This window comes from Crocodylus porosus, unplaced genomic scaffold (assembly GCF_001723895.1).
Source record: "Crocodylus porosus isolate Cpor-Errol unplaced genomic scaffold, CroPor_comp1, whole genome shotgun sequence".
Taxonomy (NCBI): Eukaryota; Metazoa; Chordata; order Crocodylia; family Crocodylidae; genus Crocodylus; species Crocodylus porosus.
In genome coordinates, this window is record NW_017728907.1 from 31,310,518 (window position 1) to 31,330,098 (window position 19,581).

The 19,581-nt window shown below is 44.9% G+C and overlaps 1 protein-coding gene across 1 annotated transcript in view; it reads left to right on the forward strand.

Moving 5' to 3' along the window:
* DPYD (dihydropyrimidine dehydrogenase) overlaps window positions 1-19,581 on the forward strand; it is a 672,292-nt gene that overhangs the window by 639,749 nt on the left and 12,962 nt on the right. Inside the window, exon 21 of the mRNA XM_019531048.1 lies at window positions 7,789-7,932. Coding sequence (XP_019386593.1) covers window positions 7,789-7,932 — 144 coding nt within the window. The remainder of the gene's footprint in view (window positions 1-7,788; window positions 7,933-19,581) is intronic.

Genomic DNA, 19,581 nt, shown 5'->3' on the forward strand with positions numbered 1-19,581 from the left:
GGCTGCCCCACCCACCCCAGCTCCTGGCCCTTTAAAAAAAGCCCCTACTCACTGGGTGCTGCCAGGTGGGGGGAGCGATCCGTGCTGCCCCTCACTGCCCCATCCTGCATGGGGGGCTCTGCCACAAGCCTCCCGACCCTACTCCCCCAGTTCCCCCATGGCTGCCCACCCCAGCTCTGGCCCTTTAAGAGAAAAAAAACAAGAAAAGCCCCTGGCTTACTGGCTTCTGCAGTGGCCTCAGGGCTTCACGGGGCTCATGACAGAGGCCCCTGCTAAGCAGCATCCAGTGAGTAGAGGCTTTTTCTTAAAGGGCCAGAGCCGGGGCAAGCGAGGCAACCATGGCGGGGGCTGGGGGAGCAGGCGGGGGTCAGGGGGCTTGTGCAGAGCCTCCATGCTGCATGGGGCAGTGGGAGGCAGCAAGGATCGCCCTCCCACCTGGCAGCACCTGGTGAGTCAGGGTTTTTTTTTTTCAAAGTGCCAGGAACTGGGACAGACAGGGCAGCCATTGCTTGGCTGGGAGAGCAGGTCGGGGCAGCATCTGTATCTCCGAATAAGATTCTGCCAAATTGATTCGGGACAGTGATTCGAATCAGTGAGTCAAAGCACTGTCCCTGAAATTGGCCAAATCCAAAGCGAATACTAGCTACTTAGCACAGGCCTACTATTTAAGACCATGGTGCTCAACCTTCAGCCCATCATGTCATGTCATCTGGGCCATGGGTCTACCCAATGCAGTGGCAATGTTAATTGCTGCTCCCCTGTTGCCAAATTTCTGGACCCATAGATAACCAAATGATGTGGCCCTGCATAGTAGATCATGCCAGCACAGAGGGTCATTCCATAAGCAGATCCAGCCATATGGGATCAGGCTGGCACTCCAGATCACACCTGCAGACCAGACCCATGTGGGATCCAGCCTGTGGGCAAGCCTTGCACCAGCCAGCCAGCCCATGAGGCCGGAAGATTGCACAGCACTGATTTAAGATGTAAATTTGAAATTTTCCATGTTAAATATTTGATGAGATATTTATTGAATTAACCCACTACATGGGGAATACGGACTTTTTCATACTTTTCAACAAAAGGTATGTTTAGGACTTCCTGCCTTCAAGTCCTAAAAATGTGTGCAAAGAATATGCAAAGGCAGAACGTTCTGCAGTTTTTTTGCCTATCCTTCCTAAAGATTACCTAATTTAATCAGCTAAATTTCAAATACCAGCCTGTATCATCAGAACAACAAACAATGATCCCCAACCCAGCCACTTCAGTAAAAATCTACAAAAATAAATGATCCTTACAGGATGCTCTGAAAATCACTGAATTCAGCCCCCATCCAGTCAAGGAAGAAGTCAGAACTCTTCCTAGAAATGTTTTGTTGTCATCTGTCTTTTAGCATTAATATCACAACTGCATGAACTTTATGCAGTGGGAAATGTGTCTTGATACAGATACAAAAGGCATATAGCTCAAACCCTACACTTTTTATAGCTGATACAACTTCATGATCCTACAAGAAAAAAAAACCATTATTTGCATGTGTGACACTTTCAATGCACTTAGGGCAGGGGTGGGCAATTATTTTGGTTTTGGGATCACTTAAAGAGTTTTGGTAAGCTCTTGGGAGCCAGAGGGTGGTGGGGAGTGCTGACTTAGCCTCAGTATCCTGACACAGCTATTTGCACCACCTGGTACAGTGGTGGGGGGTGGGGGGTGACCCACATGTCTTAGGATGATTTACTGGATTCAGAAGATTCCCCGCGCTTGAACAAAGGACATTGTACCCACCGGTTTCGAACATCCGGTCTCGTGCTCTGCTCCCCCGGAGGCTCGAAGTTGTCTGCCCGTCCATCCCTGTGGTCTCAGTGAGTTGATGTTGTCAACCCGAATCACCTCTCTCCAGTCTTGCCCGCCATGACTTGATCTTACCACAGTGGTGGGGATTGACTATCGCAGCTCCTCATTCCGGGATCCACAGGATGTTGGTCTTCTGTGAGGCTCCTCCTCCCCTCTACCTCACCCTTACACGACACCTTGATGGATCTTGATGGTTGTTGGCCCCGTCCCTCTGATCGTTGGGGCCTGGGACCCTCTGCCCGGTCGGCTTTAGTAATTCAGCTAGCTCTTCCCCACCTACCAGCTGCTTGCTCTGACCCAGCTACTCCCCGTCAGTGCTATACAGCTCACCTCCCCTCCAACAGTGGGTAACAGAACAAAACACAAATTAAACCACTGGCAGTAACACCAGATCCTAAGGGCCGTCCGTTGCCCCTTCTATGACTGTACCTATCTCCCACTCTGTTGGCCCAGTTGCCGGCTCTTAAGCCTCAACCAGCCTAATCTTGGCCTGGGGTCAGCCTACTGTGTTCCTGGTGGGTCCCCTTGACACGTCTCCCCCACAGCTCTGCTTCAGGACCACCTGCATCCTTTGTAATCCCATCTGGTTGGGTGACCTGGAGCCTGTCACCTCTTCGTATCTTCTGAGGGCTCCTCCAGGTCTCAGAGTTCCCCCACCCTTCTCAGCCTCCGCACCTTGACCTTGCTTCCTCATCTCCATCCTTGCTGATGTTGATGGTCTTCTCCTGCGGGATCCTGCTCTCACCACCGGGGCTGCCAGCTGCAAGCCCCCACACTCCTTTGCTCCGAAGGGACTTGGAGAGTGCTTCTTTCTCCAGTGCTCCACTTCCTCTCTCCCCCTTGTGGCTGCTTTCCACTGCTTTTAAAGCCCCCAACTGGCTCCTCCTGCCATGGCTCTCAGCTGGCCATAATTTTGTAAATACACGGCTAACGTGCCGCTTGGGTCTCGCCACCACTTCTGGTTTCGCTGCACTGCTCCCTGAAAGTAAGAACTTTTCTATTTGTTTTTCTTTCCTTCCTTTTTTCTTTTTGCCCTGTTCCTGCTCCCCGGGTTCCTCCCAGGCTCCCTGGGATTTTCCCCTCGGCTGCTCCCTGGGACAGATGTACTCACGGTTGTTTTCACCCTTGCAAAGATTTATTTAAGGATATTCACAGAGGCAGGCAATAGAACAGAGCAGAGAGGATAGTCACCTCACATTGGCCTTCAGTGGCAGCTGCCACCCCACATCGTTTCCCTTGCCCCACAGTGTCCCGATCCCGGGGGTGCGATAGCCTGCGCCGGGGCTCCACGCAAGTTGGAACTCTTGCCAGAGCTGAGGAACCCCTCGTAACTTAAGAATGTACAGCTTATATAGTCTGGAGTAAACATCCTTATCTCGAGCTAAGAATTTGGTTATCTCCAGCAAGCAATTTGGGGATGAGTCGTGATCCAACACACCTGGTGTTTACCACATTCGAGTGTATTACAACTTTCTGCTATCTAGGTTCATGGTTCGGTCACGCTTACAGAGCAGGAGGCTACGTGCCGCTTCACCGGCCTACTTTGGAATCAGTGTGCAGAACTCTTGCTATTAACAAAACTCTTACTATTACACCAGGGAAATGCCAATTTATCACAGCTGCGATCCACTCCATGCATGTCCCTGTGACTGGTGCTGGTTCCACAGGGAACTGCAGAGCAGGGTACCAGCACCTGCCACAGACACAAATGGGGAGCAGACCATGATCCTGCCCCAGGCCTCAGCCCTGCACTGTCACCACCTCATTATCCTGGGCCCAGCCCTCCCCCCCGTGCTGCTTCTGGACACCACTCCATGCCCACCTGTGGCCCCATCCCATCCACCTAGCCAAGTGCACCCTGCCTGCAGGGGTCCTTGTCCAGTCTCCATGGAGACCCCACCCACCCACTCAATCCAGCACCCCTAGTGGTGGGTGTGGGGTAGACTGGACCAGGGTGCCTGGTCAGCAGGGCCAGGGGTCAGTAGTGGCGGGGCACACACCTACTCCCAGGAGGTAGTGGGGAGATAGGTCAGGCTATTCTCAGCAGCACCTGTGTGCCCAGGGTGCCAGGACTGGCCACATGGCACGGCCTGGGGCTGTCCCCCGCATCTGAGCCAGGTGGGACCAAGGGACCCACTTCAGGCCAGATGGAATCACTTGGTGAGCCAGATCCTGCCCACGGGCTGTATTTTATCCACCCTTGGCCTAGGGCCTTTTAGATTTACTGACAGCTACATACTGATTCCATAGAAGAAGGGTTCTCTGTCTGAGCTTTAGAGCCTATTGTTTAGAAGGGAATTATGCAAATTTTTCCTTCTTCAATATTATTTGTTCACAATGCTTCCTTTTTACACAGGCCTTATATCATTTTAGTATGTGATACTGCTCTTCTTACTGCTGCTTGAAACATTTCTTACAAATTTGTTGTGAGACATTCTTTGAACCTTTTATTCTCTAGGAATGGGAATCCTTTGTGTACAACTTATGTAAAGAAAAGGAATTTGATTTGCCTTTAATCTGCTTCTTTGAGGATTTCACAGATTTTACACTGTTCTGCCCATCTTCTCTTGCCTCCCTCTGTAAGATTCTTTTGCTCTGAAGCCATTCTCAATATGGTCATGATATGAATTCTGGAGCTTTTATATTTGCAATGTAAATAGTATGGATCCTTAAGAGAGCCCTTGATTCTAGCACATCTGGGAACTGAGAAGGTTCTAGTGGAAGAAAAAACAAATGTGTATCCTGCTGCCAGTTAGCAGGACTAGAATGCCAAAAAAAATCTAACAATTAAGAGGGCTCCACCCTTTCTTGTAATAAGAAGCTGAAGCCCTAAGGTTGGATATCCTGTATGATGATGATTACTGGTGATTAATTTTTACTTAAGAAAATCAGCAGAGGAGCAGAATAATCATTGTTTAAAAAATAAAGGATTTAAATATATATATATTCAGAGCATGGTACTTGTTACTTTATCAGAGACTGGAATACTTTTTTTCCAATTAATGTTCAAAATTCATATTGTCATTGTCCCTTTAAAACTAATTATGATGGCATTGTTTCCAGTTGGACATACTTGACATACTGATATTGTTAGAATGAATTAATACTAAAGATAACAATGTAGGCTATTTATCCCCTGTGACTACATGTTCGCTATTGCAGTATAATTGCACTTAGACTAGGCTCTGTATTCTGTTTATTCACTTGATTTACATGCTTTCAGATAATGAAAAACTAGTTTTCCTGGGGCACATTCTGCCTCAAAAATATAAGTCCATGTTTTCAGCCATTTTTAATTCACAGCAGTACTTGCTAGGTCAGAGATCACGATGACCTTGGTAAACTACAATTTCTCAGACCTCCATCACTTAGACAAATGGGCCTTTTTCTGTCAGTAAGAGGCCGTTTAGGAATCTTTTGAAACTCAAACTAGCAATTTTATGTTCTTGACTGAGAAGCAGTGTTTTGGAATTCAGCACTATCTTCCACTTGCATTTATCTAATTATGCTCAGAAAGGAAAAGTTCTAGAAAAGAGTGAGGACTGTGAACAGAGGTAGAAATAAGAAATTAAAATGTGGTAGTGTTCACTTGATACTTGCTAGTATTAGTCTGAATAGACCCACTTTTATTGCAAAACCTATGCATACATATGCTTTAAAAAGTCCATAGATACTTCCTTTAATGGTAAAACTCACAGTTATGAAGTAAGGTTATGAAACAAAGCTGTCGCAGGGCACTTCTGCGCCCCGCTCCTAATAAGGTTCCAACTTGGGAGGGGGAGATGTGTAGCAGGCACTAGGGTGCTCGCTATTGGTGATGGTAATAAGGGCCCAGCTGCCAATCTTCAGGGCAGCACAGGTGAGGGTTGCTGGGGCAACCAATTTGGACAGCTGGCCAGAAGGGGGCAGGGCCTGGCCTTTGTAAGCAGTCAGGCTGAGGCCAGAAGGCACTCCCCTCTGGCAGCCTGAGCAGCAGGAACTCTGCTGCAGAACAGAACAAGGCAGAGCAGCCTGACCGCCCGAGCGTCTGCATGATGGTACAGGGTGGAGAGAACTCTGACAGGGAGGTATGAAGGAGAGCCAGGGTGGCACAGGGTTTACGTTATAACCAGGAGGCTTATTTTGTGTTGCAGCCGGTTGGCTTATGGCTTTGTATTTTCCGTTTGGTTGTGTGTGTAATACCGGAGGATCCGGAGAGGCTGTAGGGGTTGGAGGAGGCCTCAGGGGAGCTCCACAGTAGTGGTGGAGTTTCCTGGCACCGCAGAGAGCGCTGCATTTTGGGGTGTCCCAACCCCGGCCCCAGCAGGGCAATTATTGGGATGAGCCCAGTGGGCGTAAGACCCAGGAAAGGGGTCTGGGGCCAGGTAAGGCTGAGGCCGCCTGCGCCCCAAGCGCGGGAGGCGCGAGCAAGGCCCCGGTGCGGGCGGGGAGTGCGGGAGGCGCGAGCAAGGCCCCGGTGCGGGCGGGGAGCGCGGGAGGCGCGAGCAAGGCCCCGGTGCGGGCGGGGAGTGCAGGAGGCATGAGCAAGGCCCTGGCTGGGGGGGCCAGAGAGTGAGATAGACCCCGGTGTGGACGGGAGCGCAAGTAGAGCCCTGGGGAGGGCGTGCAAGCGAGAGGCCCAGTGAGGGTACAACGTTCAGGGGGGCACTGCCCCATTCCCACAAAAAGGGTCTTAAGGGCCAGGTCAGGCTGAGGCTGCCTGAGTCCAATCGTGAGAAGCCCGAGTAGGGTGTAAGACCCATGAGGAGGGTCAGGGGGCCAGGCACGGCTATGGCCACCTGAGCCCCGACCGCAGGAAGCGTGGGAGACAAAGCCCCAGTGCGGGCGACGTGAGCACAGGGAATATGAAACAGGCCCCTGTGGGGGTGAGCATGCGGGCGAGCATACGACTAGAGCCCGGTGAGGGCAAGCACAAGATTAGAGACGCCCGGTGAGGGCAAGCCTATCGAGAAGCCCTAGAAGGGGGTGAGCTTATTAAGGATCCCCAGAAGGGGCGAGTCTATTGGGAAGCCCCCTGTAGAGGGTATGTACAGTAAGAGGCCCCTGGAGAGGGCGCATACATCGAGAGGCCCCGGTGGGGCCAAGCACAGGAATTGGGAGCCCGGTGAGGGCGAGCATCCGAGTAGACGCCCGGTGAGGGCAAGCGTACAAGTAGACGCCCGGGAGTAAGGAGCCCAGTGAGGGTGAACATACGAGTAGAGGCCTCGGACAGGGCCTCTAAGGAAAGAGCATAGACGAGATAACATCCGGAAAAACTGAGAGGCTTGGGGCATGGTATTGGGGGTGGAAGGAGCCACGCGATGCCCATAGGGTAGGGGGGCACCAGAATCTATTCCTATAGAGCAGGGACCAGAAGGGTGAGAGCACCGGGTCCAAGGGGTTGTGTAAAGGCAGCCTCCCATTAATATTATACAACCATCAAAGTTGTGGCGGGCGAGAACAAGGGTGCTGAACGGGCAACTTGGCACGGTAGGGGCGCCAGGAGAGATCACGGCTGCTCCTGGGTCCATGTCCCGTGACAAAAGCTTTGAACCATAAACAATGGTGGGGCTTCTTCAAGCAAACTGATATTGATTAAGTTTTAAGTTACACGATAGCTTTCCATGCCCTGTAAAAACAAAGCTGGAATTTGTGCTTGGTATTTATTTGTGGGTAAGTATACTACCAGAAGATAGGAGATGGTTGAATACTGTTCTGAAATTCAGCTATTTTCTTCCTACTTAGTATTCTGATTTTTAATATTGAAAGTATTTCTTGAAGTCAGATCCTGAGGTTCTTACTAAGTTTTATATTGACTTTGTCATTGATTTCAATGGGAGTTTTCCTGAATAACAAGTGAGCAAACACTCAGCAAAGAGTTACGATGTGGGTATTTGTTAATACCCATTTCTATGCTTTATAAACTCATGATCGTGTTTCTGGTTCTTACTTCAGAAACTGCCCAGTTTTGGACCATACCTGGAACAGCGCAAAAAGATAATAGCAGAGAAGAAGGTTAAACTGAAGCAACAGAATGTGACTGTTTTACTGCCTAAGAAAAAGCATTTTGTTCCCAAGAAACCCATTCCATCAGTCAAGGTAAGAAAAATACAGAAATATAAGTGATCAGCCACCACACAGCTTATGCAAATATTCATTCTCACAAGTTTGAATTGGTTATTACCACTTTAAAGCTTATTAGACATGTCAAAAAGTAAGCAACCCTATATACATGCTTCAGCTTTCAAGCAAAGCATGCAGTAAAAGATTTGTGTTTAATACACAGAAGTATATGTTCCTCTCTTTAATGGCACTTTTCAAAATCCGGTGGTAGGTGGGCAACAGAATAATAATTGTGTATGTGGGATTGGATAGCATTCTAAAAAATAAAGTGAAAGTAAAAATGTTCAAACTTTTCCATTAATTCTGAATGCTTCAGTTTTTGGATGCTCAACTGACAGACCTAGGGCTTGCTTTTTTGGAGGTGCTATGTGAATGCTTCCCTCATATGACTTTCATGGAAGTCATTCATGGTCAGCAGGTGTGAAAATCAAGTCTTAGATTTTCCGTTAGATCTCAGACTGGAAAATATTGGCCTAAATAACTTATCAAAAGCTATGAAATAAAACTTTGAACTCTTTGGCCTCCTCTATCACAGCCTGATCCAAGTTTTACTTCACCAGACCCTTCAGTACTATTATAATAATGCAACATCCAGTACTTCTAGACAAGAAATTATTGAAAGGTTTGTAGTGTTCAGACATGAGTGCTCAGAAGAAAGGTAAAAGAGCCCAACCAAAGAATTTATGTAAATGCAGCCTCCCTTTCTGACACAAAGCAAAAAATGACTTTTGCTGAATTGGACCCACCCTCCTGATCATATATGAAGGATTCATACTGTTTCCATAGAGCTCCTGAAAGTGTCACTGAGCACCAAACCCCACTCTGTTCTGCCGGGGCCAACTCAGGTATGAGGTGTTGAAGCTCCCCCAGGGCAACCGCCTTGGCTGATCTTAAGCTCTCTGTGAGAGCAGCAGTGTGGGGCACTCTCAGCATAGCTTTACCACCTTATTTCCATATGCAGAAGTAGGAGCAGGTGGACAAGGCATGCTTCTTGGCGATGCTCTTAAGAGTGCAGCGAAAGTGGTTTTAGACATATCCAGTAAATACACGTCAGCGGCCTGTTACCAGCACATGCCAGAGCTATGGCTGTAGGCCAGAATTCTCTGCACCCTAGAGCAGCCATCTGCCTGCATTCATTCTTTTGCTGCAGATTCCCAATTTCTCTGCAGCAGAGAAGCACAGATGTAGCGGAGCAGCAGGCACCTCACTGGAGAGGAGTGCTAAGGGGACTTGACAGTGCAGCACAGCTGTATGCCACCAATCCCCCATGCCAGATTGGACCTTCACAGGCTGGGTTGGACCATTTCATGAGCCATATCTGGCCCATGGACTGTAGACTGCCAACCTCAACCTTAGAAGAATCTTAGGAGAAGTTGAAATACCATGCGAATTGCATCTAGATATATCATGCTCCATAGAACTTTCTCAACATAAGATGGTCAGATTTGAAATACCATGTGAACAGTAGGTTGATAAAGTTTTACAGCTATGGAGAGGGAGAGAAAAGAAATATACTTTTGCAGAGTTGGCTGATACATGTAACTTTTTGAGTTAGCTGACACAGCTGGAAGACAAATCAAGGATGATTCTGAGTGTTTCTGCAGCTTGAGTTGAAAAGTTTTCACAGCTCTATGACCTCCGCTTCCTTTTTGGTTTGATTATTTTGGTTTACATCATGCTGATAGTGCAAGCAGCTTTTATTCTCAAGTGCTGGGTTTCTTTCCCTTATGTATATGAAAAGTACCAGTGAATAGTTTATATATTTTTTAAAATAGTTGAACATAAGCTTTATAGTTTTATTCTCCTTGCAGAGAAGAGTATTGATGTAATGAAAACAAAAACAAAACAAAAAAGCCCCACAAGTGCATTTTCAATGAGGTAGCTTGCTGCTACAGGAAAAAAAGAGCCCTAAAACTCACAAAAAGTAAATAAACCAAATTGAAAAGAGAAAATAAAAAGAGAAAGGATGGACATAAAAGAAGAAAGGGGAAAAAGAGGGAAAAGTTTAGAAGTGTGAACAAAAACTCTGGAGGATGTTGAAGGACAAATATTAAAAAATTAACAATAATGAACAAAAGGTCAGTGTAGTACGGGAAATGGGTTGAGAGGCTGTACTATACAACAGGCCAAGATCTGAAATCCTTAACCAGGTAAAGCACTGACTGGATTCAAGACTAAAGCCAGTCCTCTTTTTAAAAATATGTCTGCATTGACAATCCAAAACAAAACTAATATTTTCTACATTCTTACATGTGTATGTTCACTAAGTGGCTCCTGGATGGGGTGTGGGACTTACAGGTATAGAATCAGAAAGAAGAGAGTTAAAGGATGTGAAGCAATATGCTGGACCATGTAATTTATGAGATCTAATTCCTGGATACAAATGAAGCAAGAACTAGTAGATTGAGGGAAGGTAATAAACTCAAGAGAAAGAAAAATGAATCCTATAAATGGAAAACTACTTTTAAAGACTTTAGATATATTTACATAATTTCCGTAGAGAGGTCATCAGCCAAAGAAACAAGTATAGTGCTTTTTCTGTACATAGTTTAGATTGAAAAAGTTCCAAGCAATTAGAAGAAAATAAGTAGCACCAAAATTGATTCACTATAACTTTCTCAGTGACTATCTCCCAAAAGGGAATGTTTCAAACAGGCCAAAACTAATGACAATAATGGCAAGAAGATGTGCTATGATGAGCATCAACATTCAGGTTTTTAGGCAATTTGCTCTCCCAAAGAAAGATATTGATAGATCTTGCCACTGATAAATTCAGTCTCTGTCCAGTGGATTTTACAGAGAAAGCTTAACAAGTAGATTCAGAACAGCCACCACAGACTGAATACAACTCAAGAAAGAAAGGAACTCTTTAGCCCTTTTCTGATCCAGCACTCCCTTCAAAAGCAAACGTATGTCTACACCACTTGACCACAGATGGATGTGCCTGATCATGTTCCCACCCATTGACTCGTTTTCTCACTCACATGTGCAAACCCATGACTGCAGTAAGAAAGCTATTCCAAAGTGTGAGAGAGAGAAGGAGCCAGCAGGCTCCAAGGCTCCCCGGCTAAGCAGAGGGTCAGCGGGCCCAAGCCCGCAGCCCCAAGGAGCCCGGCAGAAATTCCCCTTACCCAGGTGTGTTGGGAAGGGAGGGGCCAATATTTCCCCGCCGGTATAAAGAAGAGGCCGGGACCAGAAAGCGGCAGCAACGCAGAACCGGAAAGAGGAGGAGGAGGAGGAGGAGGAGGAGCAGGCCGGCCGGCCGGCGCACACTGCAGGGAACGCTGAAAGCGGTTGAGCGCTGGTGGGAGCCTCTGGCAGAGAGCAAAACCCCAGTTTACTGCCCCCTGCCGGGAGTAGAACTGTTTGTTTGGGGGGGGGGCTGGCTGGGGAGAAGGTTACCGTAATAACCCTAATAGAGAGGCACTATTGACTTTGGTGTACCGCAGTCCCTGTAATAGGGGTACAGTCCAACAGTGAACTTAAGCGGTTAAAAAGGAATCTTGTCAAGCCCTACAAAGGGGCTCTCAGAGAGCCAACAAAGGGGTGCTTGACCCCTCGAAGGTCAAGTTTGAGTTGGAGGGTGGCTGCAGACAGCTGGAGCAGCTGCACAGACCAGAAGAGTCATCTCGGTTGTCATGTTTGCTTTGACCTTTCTTTTGTTGATTATCCGGGAGGAACTAAGGATACGTGGCCAGACCAGCCAGCTAGCCACCACCCAGTGGAACGGGCAAGGGAGTAGGGGTGGTGGAGCCCTCAGAAACTCAGGACCTTGCGAGACGCCAGGGAGACTCATAATTGGACTACACGTGAAGGCATCTGAACCAACTCCATTAATATCAAGTCATGGCAGGCGAAGCGTACACATGTGAGACCCCAATTATAGCTGATGACACCCTAGGCAAGTGGCAGGCGCCGTCTGTTAGGTCTACAGGGGACAGTGATCCCCAACACAAAGCAGCTGCCCTCAAGCATGCTAGAGACAGAAGTCTTAAGAGCAGCCCAGAGGTGCTGGGGACAGCCTTGGAGGGGCTGTGTTGTCAGGTTTGGTATGCAGGAGCATGTAGATGTATTGTGGTCAAGAAAGTCTCTTCCTGAACAAGCTGGGGGCAAAGTATAGACATACCCACGGAGACTCACAGACCTGAGCAGTTGTATCTGAACACTATTCATACTGAGAATGAATAGAACCTAGGTGCACCAAGTTGCTCCTTCTCAGAATAGTTCTTGTTAGTTGATGCCAGCGGTTCTCAACCTTTTTAGACTCCAGGCATCTCTCCAAAACTTTTCACAATTTAGCAGCACCCCATTAAAAAACTACTGTAAATGTATTCTCTATATTATAATATAAACAATCGAATTCTATTATTGTGTTCACAGTTGATTGCATCACTACAGTTATATTCATCCCACCGCCACTGCTACCACAGGCAGCTGGAACTGCCCCACATGCATCCTGTGAAGCCAGACTGGGTGGTGGCTGTGGCAGGAGCACGTGCTCTTGCTGCAGCCCTTCCTGGTCCAAACCTGCACGCTGTCCCAGAAACACAGGCACAAGGGGCAGGTGTAACTGTCCCACACACCTGTTTTCAGGGGCACATCACATCAGAGCCAAACTGAGAAGAATCTGCATCAGAAAGACATGCATGCTTGCATAATGCAATACAGTCAGGCACACCTTTCAGCTGCAGCTTCTTCCCAGTTCAGCCCTGACGTGATTCCTGAGAACAGAGGCCTGCAGGGCAATTTCACCATGTGGTGGTGGCATTGGTGCTGGTGACAGAGCATCCATGGCTGGTTCTTGTAGCAACCCAGATGAGAACCAGTGGCTTAGGTTTCGCTGATGCCATGGGCAGAGGGATAGGGTTTGCTTTGTTTCTTTCAAGCTGGAGTATTACAATACACTCTACTTAGAACTGCATTGGAGAACCATTTAAAAGCTTTAGCTAATGCTCATTGTAGATACTTAACTTTGAAGGGTGTTAGGTCTACACACTTATAATTCCTCTTCTTTAGGATTAATAGTCCCCATTTCATTATCCAATAGCTGATCTGAATGTGTGGCATTCCTTTTTATTCTTTCCTGTAGACTATACTTTAATATTCAGTCCCTGTTGATTTGTGCTTTTGCACCTTGTCTCACTTATAGCTTTAATATCAAAATTCCCCCAGTGCGTGTATATGTTCTGGCTTTTCTACTTCCAGTGTCACACTTGCATGCAGGTACCACAGAAACACCTCTGCATTCCCTGAGTTAGAGCTGTATTACTTTATTTTTATCCCTGCAGCATTTTTGTAGTTTTGTCATAACTTCATTCTTTTTCCTTGAGGACTTACGTTATCATTTCAGTGTTTAATAATATTTCCTGTCCATCCAACCATCTATTTTAGCTTGTTCCCTTCCTTCTCCATTGGCCTCTCTGTTCAGTAGTTTAAACCCTCTGACACAGCTTTGCTTATCCTCTTGAGTAGGAGAGGACATTATGCCTCATCTGTTGTAAAAATAATCTTGGTACTCCATAAACCGAAATCACTCATTTAACCTATTTTTCATCCACACATCTACGCTCATTATCCATAATATTTACCTCATCATGATGACAAACTGTTAAGTCTTTTCGGGAAATGTAGATGTGATTATATGATTTTTGCTTTATAGTGATTTTGTATTCTTCAGCTGTGGTTTATAGGACTTTGAGTTTATTTTTCCACATGCTTTTTTCAAGCCATATCACACTAGTGATTTCTATGCATTTCTCATCTTGTTCCTTATGACCCTTTCCCTGTGTGAGCACCTCAGAAGTACTGTCCTTTGATATCACAATCTAAGTAAGTCTGAGTTAGATTAATAAGTGATGGGAGATCATCTAAATTGAGGTGGCCAACCTATGGCATGGCTGCCACAAGTGGCATGGGCAGCCTCTACGTGTGGCATGAGGTAGTCCCGAGGGAGCAGGAAGCACAGTGGCAGATAGGGCAGGGAGCAGAAAGAAGAGCAGTGGATCAAGAAGGAAACACAGGAAAGGGGGTAGAAATAAGAGCAACAGATGGGACAGGGAGCAGAAAGCAGAGAGGTCAGGGGAAGGGGATTTGAGGGGTATGTGGGGAAGGTCAGTTAATTAATTTGTGGCACACCTGCCAAAAAGGCTGGTTCCCCTGCTTTAGATCCACACGGGGTACTGCTGAAAGTGGTGTGATGCGCTAATTACATTCTTTCTTCTCTGTTGGTATTGAAGTAGTGGCACAAATGCACTGATTTTAGATTAGTCAAGTTTAGAGCAGAACTCAAGGACTTTCCAGTTAACTTGCAAAACCAGAAGAAGAAGCATTGAGATGGCAGATGTTATTTAGTATTGGCAAAAGTAAGATTATACACATCAAAAGGAATCATTTAAATATACATGCCAAGTTGTATATTCCAAATTACCCAATTCTAGTAATATAAGTAGCAAAATAAAAATAATATTTTACTCAACAAACCTGATGGCCATTTTATATGTAGACTGTAAAAGAATCAAAGGAACTCACAGAAGTCTCCTTATTAGAGAGTACAGGGAACAGTTAAAGAGAATAAGGACAATGTAGTTAGGCTAAATGATTCCTTTGCATCAGTCTTCAGCAGAAAGGATGCCAGAGAGACAGACACCTTTCCCGGACCTAATTTTTCCTGGTAATAGAAGTAGAGCACTGTCAGAGCTAGCAGTATCAAAAGAACAAATGATGGAACAAAGTAAGCGATTAAAGAATAAAATGCCTAAACTGCAAACAATAATATGTTCATTAAGAGCAATTACTAACTGAAAGACTTATGAACTGCAAATGTTTGGCCTGGTTTAAAATGGAGAGTAGACATGCCCTGATATTTACAGGTCTGTAAATCTTACTTTGGTAAAGCAGGTAAGATAGCTGAAATGCTAGCTAAACCTCAGAATCTAAAAACAAAATAGATGAATATATGGCACACAGGTCAGTATGAAATAGGCAGATTTTGCCAACCTACCATTCTTCCCCTGTTCAAGAACACTTAAAAGTATGCTAAACAACACCTCTCCAAAACAGTAAGCTAGGGTGTTAATCTTTTGCCATTCTGAAAACTGATCATTTTTTTTCCACACTTTATTTTCCCACTGCACAGTCTCTTAGTATCCATAATAGGTTCTTATAAGATACTTTTTAAAGGTTTTCTGAAAGTCGAAATATGTTTTAACAAGTGGTTCTCTTTTAGTTATTACTTTATAGGTGTGTATAAAGAATTCTGTTTTTACCTTAATCTAACTCTCATCATTTTTCCACATTAAATAATCAAAATTTTTATGCTGTATCCCCCTACCCTCTACTGCTGCCAACTTGCAAGTGCTCAGAGTTTCTAAGCAGTAAATTTTCACCCTTGATATAGTATAATGTGCCAAAATGGCTCTTTAGGTTTTAAAGCAAGCATTAAGACCACAAGCATTTGGGCTCCCTTTGGAGATCATCTAGGAGACATAATACCAGTATTGTGCTGTCCTCCAATTAAAAAATCATTTTAATTTATGTCCTTCATCTTTTTTGTGCATGGTGTTTTACAGCATAATCTGTATGAAATGAGACAAACAGGTGGCCAACCCACCCATAAACCATGCATGAACAATGAATTGTATTTGCAAATACAGTGTTGCTAATACCATGGCTAATGAAAAGCTAATGATCACCACACGCTTTACATGTTAACATTAAAAATTGCAATTCTAGTAATAAAAGTAGCAAAATAAAAATAATATCTTACTCAACAAATCTGTTTCTTGTGTGTATTCAAAACCGCATCTGCTTGCTTTGGTGACAAAAACTGAGTTTTAACTTTTTTTAAAAACTCATTAGCACTGGTACTTCAATAAAACTAATGGATTCCACTCTAGTTCAGTCCTTAGCAACAGAATTGCTAACTAATTCCAGTTACAAAACCAAATCCTATTCTAAGTTAAACCTATGTATCTCTATTGAAGCACTTTGCAGGTGTAACAGAAGAGAAGAATTCAAAAGCAGTGGGATTACATAGATTTAATCAAGGACAGAATTTAACTTGAAGAATTTTTATTGCTGTTGATAATGTACAAGCCAGAAAAAACACAGCTTGACTTTCAGAACCTGGCTTGTGTTTATAGGGCTGGCTGTTAGCAAAAAAAAAATCATTAAACTGTAGCAGAGCAAATTTAATCTGGAGGCCATTGAGATACAATAAATATGATATCCCATGATACCATTTTAGAGAGTCCCTTTTCTGGAATGGAGCTGCACTTTAAGCAAAAAAACAGCAGCAAAAGAGCTAACAAATTCTTGCTGTATATTCTGTTTCATTCCAACCATTTATGTTTGATCCAAGCAAGAAGCTCTGAGGTACCTTGAGATGTTGTAAAATCTTGCACCTGCAAAACATCTTTTAAGTACTATTATCGCATGTTTAATCAATAAATGTACAAGGTGCTTTACAGATACAGGCAATTCTCTTGCTCTAAAGAGGGTATTGATGAAACAAAAAAGAAAAAAGGTATCAGAAATTATATATGAAAAATAAATCTTGGCATAATATTTTGCAATCACAACCATGCCTATTTAGTTTCTAATATGTGTAAATCTGTCAGCACGATGTTCTAAAGATAGCCTTCACATGTGGGATGTGAGATTCCCAAACAGGGATATTTGGGAATTCTCTGAGAGGCATGGGAGTAAATGTATGAACCTGGCAAAATACACATACTTTATTTTAAATTCTGTCATCTCTAGTAAAGATTTCTTGAGTTGAATTCATTCCATCTACCTGTGAGTTGGCACTGTCACCTACAAACCTATCAGTGGGGATCATCACTATGATGATAATCTGACCTAGGCTAGGGACAGACATTACACATAAAACAGTTCAAGTGATCATAAACTGGTTTAAACCTGTAACAGAACAGATGCTTAGTGCACATAAACCAGTTTGAAAATGGCTGAAACCAGTTTTAGATAAACCTGGTTGAATGTAGTATCAGACGTAACTGATTTGGCTCAAACTGGTTTATGCAACCAGACCCCTTGCTGGTTTAAGATAAACCAGACACCCCCTTCATCCCAGCATGCTGGGTGGGGCTCTCTGCTCCACAGCGGGGCTGGCCTCTCCCCTCTACATCTGTCTGGCTTCCTCCTGCTAAACAGGGATTATTCCCCCTGTCCCTCTGCCTGATGCAGACATGCCCACATTAGCTACCAGACCACATACTGGCTACAGACATGCTGTTGGGAGACGATCAAGGCAGACAGGCTTTTTGGAGCTGATCAGCAGGTAACTTAACATCCTTCCTTGGAAACACTGTTTGGGAAAAGCTGTTTGCTTCCCCCCTGCCCCCCCCCCCCCAACCGTCCCATCACTCTTTGCTAAGCACAAATTCCCCACTCTCCTCTGCCTTGCTGAGAAAATGAGAAGGTGTCTGTGTATTAGCCAGCAGACCAAATGCAGGGTCTGTGCTGAATCAACAGGTAGGTGGTAATGTCTCTCTGTTGTTTTCTCAATGTGGCAATAAACTCTGAGATAGGGGTGATAAACACTATTATCAGCCCCCCCACACCAGCTTACTTGCCTGTCAGTTTGCTGCGGACAGTATACAGAAGCAGGGAGGGAGAGTGAAAAGCTCTGTATCGTCAACAGATGTATGCACTGCACACCCTGCCTTGCCTCAGAGTGCTAGCCTGGGGCTGCAGGGGCCTGGCTACTCGGATCAGCACTGGTAGGGAAGGCAGGGCCGCTCTAGCATCCCCCCAGCTTCTAGCCTGAGCCACTGTAAGCATGTGCCTGAAGTTCCTCAGGCCAGAGAGACTGTCCGTATGGTTGAAAAACGGTTCAGCCAGGTTAGACTAACCTGCAAAGATTGAATCAATTCAGGCACAGGCTTTTTCAATGCCTGTCCCTACGGTCCAGTCCCCTGCTATTGCAGCTGACTATGTTTGATAATCCCAATAATAAACTTATCAAACTTTTATTTTACAGCCATTATTTAATCTTGTACCGGTGTTGTCTGGTGACTAACTTTTCTCCTTCTCTGATATTTATAAAGAGCAATCATGGCTCTTTACAACCTTCAATTTGGTAGGCTAGGTAAGTCTTTCTCTTTTAGTCTCCTTTTGTAAGATAGCTTGTCCATTCCCCTGATCATCCTAGTAGCCCTTTTCTGCACCTGTTTCAGCTTCAATTCATCGTTCTTAAAATTCATCCTTGATTTAAAGACTTCAAATGTTAGAAGAATCTACCACATCCCTCAACAAGTTGTTCCAGGCTAATTACCTTAGATGTTTATATGCGTGCAAGCCTTTAGTGTTTGAATTCATATAGCTTCAGCTCCCAGCACTGCATTTTCTGATGCTTTTTTCTGCTAAATTAAAGAACCCTCTATTCTCAGAGATCTTCTCCCTTTGCTGATACTTCTAAAGCATGAACAGTTGATGGAAAGCTTCATCACTTTACATGATGCACTATTTTTACATAATTATAGGAAAGTCTGAGATCCAGATGTAAAAGCTGGTACTTGGAGCCACCGTGTGTATTTGTGATACAGACTGGCAAATTTTGGCTCAGTATGCCAAAGATCAGAGTATACTCAGTACAGCTAATTACACATGCCAGTGTGCATGTGTACTGCATATGCACACACTAAAATACAAAACAGAAAAACCTGTGTGTATTCTGCAGAAACCAGGGTGTAAATGCTGCAGTCAGATTCTTTCATTAGTGTGGAGTCTAATACTGAACTTTGAAGCAACCTGAAAATGGCTAAGGTCCAAGTAGGCCCACAGATTTCTTCAGAATTAAATAAGAGAATGAATACATATAAATTAGAGTCTGATCAATTACATTTCTAGGCTGCCTTCAGATAATCAATGTATGATAGATTTTTATATTGACACAACATTCGTGCCCTGGAGATATTTTCAAATGGGATCTGAATGTTGAAACTGTTGGGTAGGAGACACTGGGGCATTTAGCATGTGAGCAGGAGAGAGGCCATTAGAATTCTGCCATAGAGACAGCATTCAAGTGTTTTAACTCAGGAGAAGAGTGCACTTCTCATTTCCTTTTCTACAAGAATATAGTATTGCTATGTTTCTTGTCTGAGCAATCACTGACAGCAGCTTCTCTTTCCTAGACCTCTACGCACACACATTTCCTCTGCATTCAGTCAGGATGGATAGCTCAATGTTTTGCTTGTGTTATCTAGCTAATATTGCTACTTAAATGCATACTGTTAGGTGGAGTTAATTGTAGAATCATAGAAAATTAATGTTGGAAAGGACCTTAGGAGGTCATCTAGTCCAACACCCTGCTCAAAACAGGACCAGCCCCAACTATCTCATCCCAGCCAAGGCATTGTCTAGCTGGGTCCTAAAAATCTCCAAGGATGGAGATTCCACAACCTGTCTGGGTAATCTGTTCCAGTGCTTTACTACCCTTCTAATATGGAAGTTTTTCCAAATAGTTTCATAGTTTCTAGGGTTGGAAGGGACCTGAGTAGATCATCTAGTCCGACCCCCTGCCATGGCAGGAAAGAGTACTGGGGTTAAACGACCCCAGCAAGGTGTTCATCCAACCTCCTCTTCAAGACCCCCAGGGTAGGAGCC